We start from the raw sequence: 15,960 nt of genomic DNA, 5'->3' as shown, positions 1-15,960 counted from the left end.
CCCGCGCGCCTTCAGGGAATCCCTGAAGGCGCGCTTCGGCCGAATTTTCCCCCGAACTCCGGATCCCCCCGAATTACCGGGGATCCGAAGCGGGGGAGTTCGGACTTCGGACCGTACCGACCCCACAAGGGTCAAATTCGGCCGAATCCGAACTGTACCGAATTTTTTTTTTTTTGACAGCCCTAGTGGCAGGTTTTGAGAGGGGAAGGATCTCATTAGTAGGCTTGGCAACTGCCCAGTGGGGGCAGGCAAAAGCCTGCCAATCCAACAGGCTGCCCACCACCCCTCAGCTGGTTGGAAGGTGGAAGAGGGCTGGGGGGGGCGCTATTGGGGCACGCACAACCCATGCGACACGCCGACATCACTTCCAGGTTTATCCAGAAGCGACGCATACTAGCAATAGAGTTTCGTAGGCAATAGCTAGAGTGTCCTCATTGATTCCAAGTAAACCCATGATGTTGGTGCGTCATGTGGGTTGTGCTCCCCAATTGTGCCTCCCCGCCCCCGGTGGCTATGCCCTCACAAAGCTCCTGCCAGTGGCCAAGAGCGACCTGGCAACCCTACTCATTGGGGTATAATGCCATAGATCCCACCCTCCAAAGCAGTCACTTTCTCCAGGGGAACTGAATTCTGTTGTCTGGAAGTCAGTTCTAATTCCAGGAGATCTTCACACCCCACCTGGACATTAGCAACCTTACTTTTGTGGGGCAGAAAGATTCATGAAAAGTCCCATTCTGTATTAGCAGTATTCACTGTGAAATCACAAGCTGAATTTCCAGCATGCTCACCGATTGCTTACATTTACCCCTAGTTATTCTTACTTTCTTCCCTTGTATTCTTTCCATTTGTTGTCCATCCCACTAGGAAAACTGTGGTAAGCTTCACTATAGCAGTGGCTATAAACAACAGAGCCTGCTGGGAAAGGTAGTAGAGTAGGACAGGAGACTAGAAGTTAGAAGTGTGTTCTGGCCTGGGCCTAGTCTGCCTTACTGAATGATGCTACCAATATATAAAGAAGGGAGTGGTACCTGAATAGGGTTGCCAAGTCCCTCTTTACCACTGGTGGGATAATTTGGGGGTGGAGCCTGAGGAGGGCGGGGTTTGGGGAGGGACTTCAATGCCATAGAGTCCAATTGCCAAAGCAGCCATTTTCTCCAGGGGAACTGATCTCTATTGGCTGGCGATCAGTTGTAATAGCAGGAGATCTCCAGCTAGTACCTGGCAGTTGGCAACCCTATACCTGAACATAAACCAATAGAAACCAATACCTCTGTAAGTCTATTTTATATACATTAATTAATGGTTAACTCCATTATATATATAAGCTTTTGTACAGATATTGTAACATAAACAAATAAGCTTTTGACGAGGTTTTGTGATTTTTCCTTGTTTCACTTTTGCTTCCTCAGAACTCTGTTGCTTTAAATTTCACAGGAGAATCTTAGCTGCTTTTGAAGTCTTACTGATTCTTATTCCTGTTTTCCAAGCAAATATTCCATTAAATCTGACAGACCGTGCTGTTTTGGGCTCCATGCCTCTTTCTCTCTCTAGCAAAGGTCTGTCTATGTAATGGATTTAACCATTAATCAATGTATATAAAATAGACATATTTGTACAGTGGTATTGGTTTCTACTGCTTTACTGAATGATGCAGCAGTTGCTGTCAGGGTTGCCAGCCTCCAGGTGGGGTCTGGAGATCTCCTGCTATTACAACTGATCTCTAGATAATAGAGATCAGTTCTCTGGAGAAAATGGCCACTTTGGAAGGTGGATTTTATGGCATTGTACCCTGATGAGTTCCCTCCCCTCCTCAACCCCCACCCTGCCCAGGCTCCATCCCCCAAATCTCCAGGTATTTCCCAATCCAGAGCTGCCAACCCTAGTTGCTAGGCCTGTTTAAGAGTTACAATAAGCCTTGTTTGGAGTCTAAATTAGACTCAGATACAGCAAAAGTGTTCAGATTATAATTTTTTTAGGGCCGACCCTGGTCTTTCCTTTTTCCTTGAGTTATTCTATAAAATATCAGGATCACTGATTGCCCTGGACACCTGAAACTCCTGGCAAACTTCTCTGCCTATGTTCAAGACAGGAGAGTTCTGTTGCAGGATTTGGTGGCATATTCAGAATCCTGAGGTTTTTGCCTTTGATTTAATATAAAAGAGAAAATAAAATGGCGGAAGGGAGAAGCTTGAACAGGTTTAGCAAGTTTCTGATGAAAATTCAGAAAACAGTGCTTTGGAGCTTTATGCGTCAGAATATACGGGCCTTGAACACCTTCTTGCCTCTCCTGCCATGCTCTGATCAGCAGCATTCCTATTTGCTGCCACACATGGATTCTTCCCTTAGCTGTGGTTTCACATTGCCTTTCTTCTCCTCCAACCCTGACCATTCTGTCTAATATTTATGTAAATATGTTGGATCTGGAGAGTTCTGATGGTAGAATTTCAATCATTTCTAGGTACAGAATGTTCAACAGTACTGAATCCTAGGTCTACCATAGTTATTAAACCATGCCACCCAAGAGAGAAAATCTATAGGCTTCATTACATAAAATCACTGCAAATCGAATTTTAATTTCTCATGCATGCCTACAGCTAAGTGTTGAAATTGTGCTCCTTCATTGGCTGCAGCCTGTGCTGACCTGTAGAAAGTGTTGTTTGTAGGACTACTGGGAGGTGTCCTGCAGTCTCTTCCCACCATAGGGAGGTTGCCGTAGGTCTTGAAATAGCTCTCTGCTCCCAGGGCGATGATAGCCACACCATCCTGGACCTTCTGCCTTAAGCTCATTTTCCAGTTCTCGGTGACCACACTGATGAGGCCAATAGGAAAAGAATTGGGTGGGACATCCATGTTCCCCACAGCCAAGCTAGGCACAATCCAGACATAGCCAGGTCCAATCAAGCCAACTTGCTCTGCCACTTGGAAGAGATATTCTGCCTCCTCCCGTGAGCAGTACACAATCATCACCTGAGCATCTATCTGACGCAGCAACCGCTGCATTCTAGTATCACTCCCATCCTGACTCATCTCAAAGGTCAGGGGTTCCTGCATCTCCCAGCCAAAATAGCTGGCATCTGTGAAGGACCGTATCACATCCAGAAAGACGTTGTATCCTGGGTATAGGCTGGTGATAACAACAAAGGAGCTCCAATCATACTCCTCCAAGACTTTGAAGATCACCTGGATCTGCTGCTCGATTGAGGCACCCAACTGTAAAAATGCAGAGCCGGGTTCCTGCAAGAGGGGGAAAAAATGAATTAACAAGTAGAACTGTATGAACAGTTTTTTTAAAAAAAATAAAGAGTTTTAGCTTTTTAAAGCCACTTTCACAAATAGCCTTAATCTGCATGCCCTTTCCGATATAAGACTGGTTGCTACAGCATATAGCTAAGAGTCCAGAAACTGGGCTTTGGTTTCTTGCTTTGACACCTGTTCACCACATGAGATTGCTCAGCTCTGCAGAACCTATCCTGTGCCTCAAATCCATTTCCATTTGGAAATGGGAGGCACTTTCACCTCTATAACCCTTACGGCTATTCTGAACATAAAGTCTTTGGCTTGGATCCTCTGGAGTGTTTCAGTGGGATTTCCGCTCACAGAGCATGACTTTCTTGCCTCTCCCATCCTGCTGCAGCCCAAAATGCCTCCCAAATGCTGATCCTGGAGGAGGGGGGAAGCTAGAAGTTTGTGATCCGTGGGTGGAAACAACTTCTGCCCCTCTCTGATCCTGCATCAGGCACTCATGTCCTGTATCATCAGCAGTTCCTTCCAAGTTGAGTGTTCTATTTCCGGTTCCTAAATATCACTCCTGATACTATTTTTTTTCCTCACTACCATCTATCCCATGCTGTGCTGACATATTAACATACACAAAAAGCATGGATTGTTCGCTCAAACATCCATTGCACCGTTTTCAGAACAAATTAATGGAGAATGCCACAGACCAGTAATGAATTGGGAACCTTCATGTCCTTAGTTTTTCTAACACAACCTTTTGCACATTGTCCAACATTCAAAATTTCTTACACCTTGACAGTTTTTCTCACCAATTAGCCAAGACAATCAAGTCATACATTCTCACTCTCAATGTATCTATCATAATTTTTAATTCCTACAGTACCGAAATAAAAAGAAAAAAATTCACCTGCAGAATGTACTCTTTTAAACTCTCTGCTTCTCAGTCTATGCTTGCCCCCTATCCATATCACTCTTGCACCGGGTAATTCATCTCTTTGTTCCTATCTGCATCAGCAGTTCTTAATTTACAAACATTTACAAAACTTGCTTTTGCAGAAAGTCGTTCGGACATTCAGAAAGATTTTTCAAAGCAAGTTATGGTCATTTCCAAAAAACCCTTTTGTTTTTCTTTCAAAAGAGACATCCCATACAAAGAGTCAGTATGAAATAAATTGGTAGTGAGGATCTGTCTTGGCATCTGAGATTCCAACAGGTGCTGTGCAAATTAAAAAGCATAGGATGTTCATTTAGAAGAAGATAAAATATTCCTACAGCAACTAACTGCAGTCATGAAGACTCAAGGAAATGAACAAAATATACAACTGTGATCCAACTTCGGTCAGCTCAGACTTTGAAGACTCTTCCTTGCAAAATGAGCAGTCCACTAGTTTAGACTCAAGGCATTCTACTGCTAGTCTGCTGGCTTTGCATCCTTGAGCACAGCACAGAAGACTTCCACAAGCAGGTGAGGGTACTAAAAGTCAGCACAGCCTTCAATGAATCCTAACCATTTTTTATTCCTACTGTCCACCCTTTTCTTACACTCAAACCCTACACATTCTAAGCATAAGGAAGGACACATTCATTCCAAAAACCTCAATATAGCCACTTCGGTGGAATTTACAAGGTACCACACTGCTGAATATGTCTGAACAATTGGTGCAGCCATGATAATACTCTGGAAAGTGGTGATGAAAAACTAGGCAAGTTCTGAAATTTAAGCTTTCTTTAATGGATGGCAGAATCCCAGGCCTTTATTTATCAACTTTCAGCTAGACTGGCATAAATCTTGAATTTGTACAAATTCTGCTTTGTGAAAATACTTAAATTCCCAGTTACTTTCACATATGAGTTATACTGCTAGCTTCTCTGGAGTGAGCTATCCATGTTTCATGTGAATGGGGTAGTTATTAACCTTCACCTCTCATGTTCCCTCAGATGGCTGCTGTTCTTAATCATACCGGGCACACAGGGACAAGCGCAAAGGAATCCATTAAGAGTGCCACTTGGGACAAGGCCACCGGAATTTCGCCATGCAAACTTCACAGATAACTGCCGTGACTGAAGCTAGCGGCTTAAGACTGATTAGTTCCACACTAGCCACTTAGCCTGGGATGGCTATTATTTGTTTATTCTTTTTAAACAGATAATCCAGACAATGTCATTGGCAACCCGTTCATTTAAGCATTTACCGCACTGTTGTTTTTCCATCTTTTTCATACCTGATTTGTGGTGGGTTTTTAGAATGCGATTGCAGTGTAAGTCCATCCCACATAGACAGGCAGCCCTGACCTGGATAGCCCCAGACTAGCCTGATCAAGCAGGGTTGGCCAATATTAGTATTTGGATGGGTGACCTCCAAGGAATACCAGAGTTGTCGCACATCTCCTGCCTTGAAAGCTCTACGGGGTCGCCATAAGTCAGCTGTGACTTGATGGCACACAAAAGAAATATGGACAACCAAAGCACTGCTTGTTTCTCAGTACTGCTGCCTCTTATGTTTTCTTCCCTTTCTTTCCTTCCATCAACCTTGAGCGAGTCACTGCCTCTCAGCCTAACTTACCTCACAAGGGCCTTGTTGTGAGGGGAAAAAGGAGGAAGGCAGAATGATGCTTTAAGTCACTTTTGTTTCCCATTGGGGACAAAAACGGACATAAATATTTAAATAAGTATACAAACAACTTCTTGTTTTTCTTGCACCTGACCAGGCTCCTATTCACCACCTCCCTCACTGTGGGAGGTGCAGCTAAAGATTATGCCATGATGATTTACAACAACAGTAAAATTAAAGGGAAAATGAGCAGCAAATTTGGATGGCTATAAAAGTGAAAAGCAGCATTAAGTCAACCATCACCCTAAAGCAACAGAATTCATGATTCCTCCACAAAAACTAGCCAAGCATGAAACAGAATAGGAAGCATGTAATTAGGATGCAAACAAAGAAAAAAGAAACTAAAAGATGCAGGGAAAAGTAGAACGCTTTGCTAAAACGGGTTTACTTCCAAGTAGACATATAGCGGGATCTTGCCTGTTGGGGTACATTTTTATGGTTAATATAGTGCTTATGGTTAATATAGTTAATATATAGGGAACCACTCTTTTGATTCTACTTTTACATGACTACAGAAAAGGAATCCTTCAGCCATGAAAAAAGGTAGGAGTGAGGAACCACCCACTCCATAAATGATGATTTATACTATCATTATTTTTAAAAAGTCTCCGTTCATGGTATAGAATATAAACCTATAAATTAATTATATCTCTAGTGACGTTTTAAATTAAAAATGTAAGAAGAGCAAGCTTTCCCCATCAATCATGATATTAGTCTTTGTTTAAAAAAATATGTTTATCCCACCTTTCTACCATAATAGGGCACTCAAGTCAGCTAACCCGTAAACAGTGAAATAAAATATTCAGATGCCCAGATCTAAAAGCTATGCAAACATTAAAATACATTAACAGATAAATATCAACATAACAAGTGAAAAATACAACATAAAAGTGTAGATAAACAGCATACAAAAAAATCTGCTTGTAAGAAAATAAAATGTCCAACAGTTGATCGGATTCAGTTACTGAGAATAGTGAAACAATTTAGCTTGAGTTTTTTGTTTGTTTTTTGGCCTTGCAACAAATGGGAAGCTGTACTATTTAATAATTATTTGGGGGAAATATCAGTTTTTCTAAAGAAAGTGATAATTTTTGGTCTGCTCTCTTCATAGCCTGATAGTGGCCAAAGTATCATTTTGAATGAAGTGTTCCCATATAAATAGATTAGGGGAAACCTGAGCCTGCTTTCACATGCATTAAAGAATTTCCAATTGCCTCCTGAAAAAGGTACACAGTGGATACTCAGAAAGTCTCCCTTGCGTGTGATCCATGCAGTACTTGTGACCTGCTACTAATGCATGTAACGGATGGGTGGCTGGGGGAGGATGGGGGGAATATGATATGGCCATTAGTGCATTAGCTTTCCCCTTGCACACATGAACAGTAGGTCAAAGGTGTCACTTGGGGGTACGTTGCTGAGATGTTCAAAGAAGCTAACTGATAAGGAGGCTTCAATAATGGGCACTGTCAGAACTGTTAAAGATAATCTATGGTTCTTTTTTTTTTTTTAAAAGCTTCCCAACAATCTAGTACATGCAGCACCATGAACAGCACCACTGCAGACTTGGGCTATGCTAAGCTGGCTCCTCCATCAGTATTGTGTGATTCACAATACATTGGCAAAGCAGAAGGAGATGTGACAAGGTACACGGGGCTGCTGCTAAAAATGGCAACCCTGTGTTGAGTTTCCCCTTCCACTTTCCCCTAATATGCAGTAATTGGAAAATGTGACAGGGCATCAACACATTATGCATTTCCTTGAAGTCATTCAGCAGCAGCCAGTGACAAGAAGCGCATTTCCATTACTCCGTGTTACAAGGAAGAGGAAAACAAACTTAACACATGTCTGGGTAGCTGTACGAAAGGAACATAACCCAGGTGCCACAAGTGCATATGTGAAACTGGCCATGTTGCAGTCTCTGTGGCATCTCCAATTCGTAAACAGTTCATCCAAAGCAGCTGATCACATAGAGGAACTTCCTGTCCACACAATGCCACAGACCTACACCTTAGGGCGTTTGTGATGGCATGGTGACAATAAAACCTCAAGTGACGGATTGTGATGAATGAATTGCTTGAAGGTAGAGGTAGCCACCACAGGAATCAATTTAAAGTCCCCTTTAAGGGGTGAGTGAATTAGCCACTGGCTCTTCTAGAAGGCAGGGTTTAATTTGGCAAGGCCCAGTAGCAATGTCTTGTTAAAAATCCGAAACCATTTCCACTGGAGAGACAGAACTCATCATTAGTCATCTGTGGACATTTCCCTGGATTATTCTATGGCACAAAAGTTGACATGAGCATGAGCATTAGCCGGGCCTGACAAAAGAGACAAGGCTGATCCAAGGGTGTCCTGATTGTTCCTAATCATGTCTTAAAGGGTCTTCCCTCAGATAAATATCACACATAACAATCCAGAGTCAGTTTCATACAAATAAACCAAATTGCAATGGCTGTGAACATGGCTAATAGTGAGAGGGGAAAACTTTGCACATTTTCCTACGAGCAGATGACAGTAACCACCACTGACAATCTGTGACAGGCAAGCAAACTAAAAATAATAGTCCAGTGCACACTCCACCTGTAAGAAACCAGAGTACCCCACAGCGGTCATTGCCATCTATTTGCATGTGCCCTGAGCAGATGATTTAAGATGCAAACACAGCTTGGCTGGGATAAAACATGGGACTGTATCCACCCTTGCCTGCCTGCCTGGGGCTCATCAAAATTCTTCTGAAGGGATGCAGGATGGCTTGTTCTTAACATTAGAATTCACTGCGCCAGAAAGACATGTTTAATTTCTTGGTATTCACTTACGCAACCAGACCAGAAGCATCTCTTATTGGCAAAGTTGCTGGCCATACACCTTCCTTCCCTCATGTGAACCAAGACATTCTGTTTTCTCTACTTCAGTAATACGGAAGACAGTTATTAGGCATTCTGTAATCGGAAGAGGTTTCTGATTTCCATTTTGCTGCCAAGACAATTTTAGTAGCAACAAACAAATGATAAACTCTCGGTTGAATTATGGGCTGAAAACCTATAGCTCCTATATCCATGACAAGAACCATTCAAGACCTAAAGAGCATAATGCTGATTGTCAAGACTTGAATCTTTATTTTTACATATGTTGCGACTTTTAGATTACTCCGTCATCGTAAGGAACTGCAGGGTAAAATGATTAAGAAAAATTAAACCGGAGTAGCATGTTGGCTGAATGCCTACAAAATTTAGCAGCAAGAGCAGGACCTGGGCCCCACATGATACCAGAATCATCTAGTCCTACCCTCTGCTAGGTCAGGTTGTGGATTAATGTATAAACACTCATCCACACCACACAACCAACTCCCTAGAAATTAATCCAAGCCAACAAATTTATAAGGTACCACAAGCAAAGGGGAGAAGCAAAGAAGGGACGAAAAAGGGACACCATGGCAGAGGAATCTACGGGCCTGCAAAAGCACAGCAAAACAATATAAATGGCTCTGCTGAATTGATACCAAGAACAAAGTGTGCCTTAAGCATCATGAGTTGATGCAGTGATCTTGCCTGATGTGCGGGCAGATCTTCAAACGATCTCCCTCTAATGCACCTGCCAAAACCAAGGACCAATGAACTGCCATTCTTAAAGATTTCAGTTCACCCAATTCTGAATGAAGGGGATACAGATTCTCTGAAAATGTGCTCTTTCTATAAGCAGACAGGAAGGAACCTTCCCAGCACCTCCAGCTTCTGTCACATGAGAACTAAAGATGTCTTGCCTGCTGACTTCAAGACTTTGCACAGCCTATGCTAAAGAACAGGACCCCCCACACTCCCTCACAAAGAAGTCATCTGGACCAATATGAATGAGGGTTTCCAAGTGTTATTTTTGCACTATTTTTGTGCCTTTTAGCAGATGCCTGGCATGGAGGAAATCAGCTGATATGACTTCTCCAATTGCTTTATCTCTACCCCAGAAAGTACTCACCTGCCACAGTCCTGCATCTCTGGCTGCTGTTCCAAACACAAGAACAAAGCCACTAAAAATGCTGGTATCCCTAACAAAAAGCTACCAGAAGGAGGTGAAAAGTTGACCCACCGTTACACCTGGCTGCCTACCAACTATAGTACCATGAGTGGGATCAGAACCACCACTCGCCATTAGGCAGAACCACAGCTCATACCTGAGCTGAAGCACCAGGAGATGCTGATGGAACATCCTCTGCTAGCTCAGCTTCCTGATGCCAAAGCTTTGTTCCTTGATTCCTTCCTGGCCTTGCAAATGTCACTACCTGCTTAACCCATTCCCTGCTGGAATTCCTACAACTTGAATAGGCTGGATGGATTCCCTTTCTCTGCCAGGTTCCCTGCTCATAATTCTGTCTGCCCACCTTGTTTGTTTCACTACCTGCATCTGTTGGTTTAATTGCCAAACTGGATGGAAGCCTGAACAGGTAGAAGTTGTCTAACAGGAGCCAGATATTTAGTAGGTATAAATTGCTACAGGATGATTGACAACATTAAGATAAGATACTTTTATAAATATCCTACCCTTCCCATTCCCAGCCCAATCATCCAGAACAACAAAGAGGTTTCACCTTGGGCGTCAGGACCACAGCCGATCCTCCACTGATGCTGATGATAGGTACATGGGTCTGGGATGAGATAAAGTCAAGGATCTGAGCCACGGCCTCTGTACCAATGTTGTCCTCAAAGACAATCCCATGGACCTTTGTGTTGACAAGTATGTCACAGATTTGGGTCAAGAGAGTGCTCGGGTTGGTGTCGTTCACTATCACTGTGACAGGGTGGATCTCCAGAGGAATGTCCAGGAAACTCTGTTGCGTCAGCCGACTGCGTATGTGGAGAGGGTATGAAGAGCCTCCAAAAACCACAGCCACATTTACCACTGGTTCCCCAGGGCTTGGTGACAAAGCATCCATTAGGACAGCTGAACTGCCCAGAACCATGGACAGCACCAGGGTGTTTGTCAGAGCTCTGCCCATGTCCACCATGGAGTCCCTGCAACCCAGAAGAAAAGTAAACCAGGGTCAGAAAAGGCAACAACAAAAAGATCTGACAACAGAGTAGGAAGAAACTGCAAACGTTGTGCTTTTCCAGCAGGTAAGAGTGAGAAAGCACAGAGAGTACAAGGATCATTTCATAAACTGGGCACCAACACATCTGGATTTACCAAGCAGTTGATTCCAGCTCTGCAGAAAAGTTATCTACATGACACATTGTGTTCGAACACCTGTCCATTGCATTTATTTTTTATCTTTATATTTTAAAATATGATGTAGACCATTGAAGTGGTAATGTGGGAAGTGGTCCTGTATTAATAAAGTTAGTACAGTTCTACAGAGTAATTGTTTCCCTTATTTAGACAAAATGATCTACTAGCTCTACCCCAGGGATCCCCAACGTGATGCCTGTGGGTGCCATGGTGCCCACCAACACCTTTCCTGGTGCCCGCCAAGTGTGTTTGGTGAGTGGGTGGGGTCAGGTGGGGCCTCTGCCAAGCAAGGCTTATAATTGGCCATTGGATATTTGATAGGCTGTGCAGATTTTTATAAACATTGCTTTGGCAGCAGCTGCCAGGACAGCACAATGATCTCCACTGTGTGACTGAAGGCAAGCTGCAACAGCCATTTGTTGTAGCTAGTTCCACCTCCTGCAACAGCCATTTTGTGGCAGCCATTTTGCAGCTGAGCCCCCCATGCTGAGTCAGAATTCCAAAGGTGCTCACATGCTCAGGAAGTCGGGGACCCCAATACTAACCCTCCTCTTTTGTAAGCCAGCCTCATTTGTTCCTTCTTTTCCTCAGCTTCATCTTTAACTTCCATTCCATGTGCCTACTACTTTCACTCTTCCCAAGTCTCGACCATCCATCCCTACCAGAATTTTGTCATTGATGCCCTGAGGTTCTGTTTTCCTCAATTGTTTGCTGTATCCCTTAATCTCTAGGCTCTAGCTCATCACTTCTCCTGCCTCTAGCCTCCCATTTCCTTTCTCCCTCTATCCCTGCCCACAACCCCTTTCCTTCCTGACCTCCCTTTAAACGGTCTATCTCTACATTTTTCTCAGCCCAGCTTCCCTTTACTGCCACCCAGTGGCCCATTCCCACTTCTTCCTCATTCCACTCTTTCCCATTGCAAACGTATCTTTTTTTTTTTAAGCACATAGTGCAGCTATTTCCATCCAGCCTCGGCTCACATTTTGTCTCTGCTTTCTCTAGTGACACAGCTGTACTATTCAGTTTTATTCTTCTTTGGTATCTTGATTAAGAATGACTCCTCTAACATACAGAATAGCCAGAGGCGACAAACAGAAAGGGTTTGAGGCTACACTGTCTGCTGCTTCATATAGCTGACAATCAAATATTTAAAAGGCGAGCTTCTTCCACCCTATCCATTCTACAGGTGATTCTTCAGCACTATGGATTATCACCACTGTACTTAACACTTACTGACATCATTGCTGGCAAGTCACCCAGTTGTCAAGGTTTTCTTTCCACCTTTTGCAGTGCAGAGTGGAAGATCAGTACATCTCATCCCACTAACAGAATCTCTCAACTCAAATGAAGCCCCTAACTCTTCATTACATTGGTCTTTTGGTGGCATAGGCTGAAGAAGACTATCCTTTCCTAGAGTTTATCACCTCCTTTCCCAAATTTATAGGAACAATCTGCTTGCGCTGCTGACCAAATGCATTTTAGTCCCAGTATACCACGCGGTACACATGTCTATTAAGGCAGAAAGGGAAGTTTAATACATAATTTAATTAGAGCAGACATTTGTACCACACACCCCAAAATTGCCTATTTCTGTGTGTCATAAGTACAAAACCCAGCATTTGTCACAATGTTGGCTTCTGGGGTATGCCAGATTTCATTTTAAAAGCCCAACACATTTCTAGGTTGTGCAGTTTTGGGGGGAAAATTGAATTTGTGAAGCCCCTATTCTGCCTGCCCTTGCCACCATTCCATCAGCCACTTCATCCTAATGCTTCCTGTCAGCAAAGCCCTAAATATTGCAATCAGAAAAGATTGTGTCCAATGGGTAATTTACTCCAAATATGCAGTGTGTACACTGCAACATAAATCTAAGATTTCAGTCTCACTACAGAAAGTACATCAAGTTCTCCGAGTCCTACAATTAGTGATGTTTTTAAACTACCTGCAAAATAATACAGGCTGTAGGAGCCCAGCAGACACCTCCTCTGCTGTTCCTTTAGAAGTGCGGGTTGTTTCCATGGAAGAAAGTGGTGTGGCAATTTTTCCTTCATTTCTAATCCATGTCCCAGTTAACCCACATTTAGTCCACCAACCCTTCAGTTCACATCAGATTGATTGTGCAATTTATAACTACGGAAGCCGTTCCTGATCCAGCTTCCAAAGGGCAATGCAATTTCTGCAATTTGAATTATGATAGTGAAGATTCTCTCTCAGTTTAACCTCCTGCGTTGGGTTGTTTTTTAGAATAAGAGAAGGAAGGGGAGAACACGGGACGGTGCCCCAAGCTCCTTGTGGAAGGAAAGGATAAAAATGTGACAGTTGCAAAATGTAAATGTCATATGTTAAGGAACATAAATAACACCATTCTGGGTGCATTTCACAGCAGTTTACAGAAGCTGCTATGTCCATGCTGAGGATTGGAAACTGAATTAAACGAAGTTAGGGAAGATCACTTAGCCACTTGAAGAATAAAAAAACATTGTTTCCTTAACTATAGGATCAAAGAACACAAATAATATTTAAAAGTATTAAACTCAGATTAAAGAATATATTAGGGATGAACAGTCATACATTTGCTAACCAAGATCTGGCATAAATCTACTCATCAACATCATAAGTGCTCCGAATCCAAATAGTATTATTTTACATACATACATACATACATACATACATACATACACACACACACACACACACACACACACACACACACACATACACATCTCCTATTTTTCTTCCTTCTGGGGCCCCAAAGCAATTTATTCCATTGTTCTCCCCCCTTTATTCTTGTAACAGCAACCCTGCAGGTAGGGTTAAGATGAGGTCCTAATCTAACACTCTTAACCACTACATTATGATTACTCTCTTCTAATTTCTGTTTAGAACAGTAGGAAGCCTTATAGAATCATAAAGTTGGATGGGACCACCAGGGTCATCTAGTCCAACTGCCTGCACAATGCAAGAAATTCACAACTACCTCCCCTCGCACACTCTCAGTGACCCCTACTCCATGCCCAGAAGATGGCCAAGATGCCCTCCCTCTCATGAACTGCCTAAGGTCACAGAATCAGCATTGCTGACAGTCATATGCCTTCAGCATATGCCTTCAGCATATGACTGGTATTTTGGCACCTCCCTGCTGGGTTTCATTTTCTGGGCAGCAGGAGGTGGCAGGGGTAGGAAGGGGACTGAGTAAGTCCGCAGAACTGCGTGTGACAGGGACAGCATCCAGCAAGAACAGTTAACCCATCTATGCATCGGACAAAATCATCCCAATTGGCATTTCTGTGCTTTCCACTTTCTGCCAATCGTTGTGCTCCTCAATGATTGTGCTTTCTAATTTTCTATAAGCATAGGTCTTATTTGTGTAAGTTATTATGACTCTCTGTATGTCAATCTCGGCTGATCTATGGTCGTAAGAAACAAAAGATTGATTGATGGTGTCAGCTATTTCATTCTCTAAAGCAGTGCTTGACAGGTTGGGAGAAAGGCACGGTTTGTACATGCTGTAAGGCAGAGCAGTGAGGGCTTTGGGTGACGTTTGCTCCACCCATGTGATAAAATGCCATCCTGCATTAAGGTACAAAGGCTTTGCTTACATATGCTGGCAGGCAGGGCTATGGAGATGGACAGGAGAACATGGGTATGTGTTAGCCCCCCTCCACTCTTCCTCCTCCCCTTACCTTGCTGCACTTTAAAACATATCCCCCCTTTTTGCCATCAAGTCACAGCCAATTTATGGTAACCTTGTAGGGTTTTCAAGGCAAGAGTAGTTCAGAGGTGGTTTACCATTGCCTGCGTCTGAGTAGCGACCCTAGATTTCCTTGGTGGTCCCCTCTCCAAGTACTAACCATGGCTGACCTGCTTAGCTTCCAAAATCTGATGAGCTCAAGCTAGCCTGTGCTATCCAAGTTTAGGCATTACAAAGCAGAGTGTGTCTTTTTTTCTCTTCACTACTGTTTGGGGTATATCGTAGTCTGGAAAGTATGCTCTCATCTTGTATGGAGCTATACAGTCCCCAGGAGACAATCTACATATCTCGGGAGGCCTTCAGGATATTTGACAGTAAGTGTGTGGGTGGTGGGCTTCAGGATTTTAGGCAGCCCCTCCCTCCCCCCCCCCACTTGCAACAGCTTCTAACAGCCAGCACAGAAGAGTCACTTTATACTGATAATTACACATTGAGAATACAATCCCAGATTCCTCCCCTACATCTGATTTATGGAGACCCCTGGTGGGCTTTTCAAGGCAAGAGCCATTCAGAGGTGGTTTGCCATTGCCTGCCTCCACGTCACAGCCCTTGTATTCCTTGGAGATCGCCCTTCCAAATACTAGGCAAGATCAACCCTGCTTAGCTTCTGAGACCTGACGAGATCAGCCTAGCCTGGGGCTTTCCCCTACAAGCCTTTTGAAAAGTAGCATGCCGCAAACAGGAATCAAACCTAACGGAAAAGAGTTTGTCCATCAGGCGGTAGGGTCTCATTAAATGTATGCACATATATCATACGGTAAAGTGTGCCATCAAGTCACAACCAACTCATGACGACCCCATGAAGTTCCACTTAGTGGGATTTTCAAGGCAACAACTGAGAAGTGGCTTGCTATCACCTGCCTCTGAATATCAAACTCTTTTACCCATTCAAGTACCAATCATGCTTAACTTCTAAGCTCTTACAAGCATTGCCTGGTCTGGGCTGTTCGGGCTGCCATGGATATAGCATAAATATATTTATATGAATAACATTGCCTATTCTGGAGGGCTGTTTTTATGTCCGAATTTTTTTAAACTTATTGTGGGGGTATTCATTGATAATGCTCCATACTTGGTGGGAAGTAGTGGATTAAAGGTTAAGAATAATTGCAACAGCTTATACCACCTCAGCTAAACTGCACACACT

At 43.3% G+C, this 15,960-nt stretch overlaps 1 protein-coding gene across 1 annotated transcript in view; it reads right to left on the bottom strand.

Moving 5' to 3' along the window:
- GRIN2C (glutamate ionotropic receptor NMDA type subunit 2C) overlaps nucleotides 1-10,832 on the bottom strand; it is a 74,413-nt gene extending 63,581 nt beyond the window's left edge. The window contains exons 1-2 of the mRNA XM_056848445.1: nucleotides 10,425-10,832; nucleotides 2,642-3,234 (exon numbers count right to left, since the gene is read on the bottom strand). Coding sequence (XP_056704423.1) covers nucleotides 2,642-3,234; nucleotides 10,425-10,832 — 1,001 coding nt within the window. The remainder of the gene's footprint in view (nucleotides 1-2,641; nucleotides 3,235-10,424) is intronic.
- Between the last annotated feature and the right edge of the window lie 5,128 nt (nucleotides 10,833-15,960).

The sequence above is a fragment of the Euleptes europaea genome, chromosome 1 (assembly GCF_029931775.1).
Source record: "Euleptes europaea isolate rEulEur1 chromosome 1, rEulEur1.hap1, whole genome shotgun sequence".
Taxonomy (NCBI): Eukaryota; Metazoa; Chordata; class Lepidosauria; order Squamata; family Sphaerodactylidae; genus Euleptes; species Euleptes europaea.
Note: the sequence above shows the minus strand (reverse complement) of the source record. Positions and strands in the feature narration are given on the sequence as shown.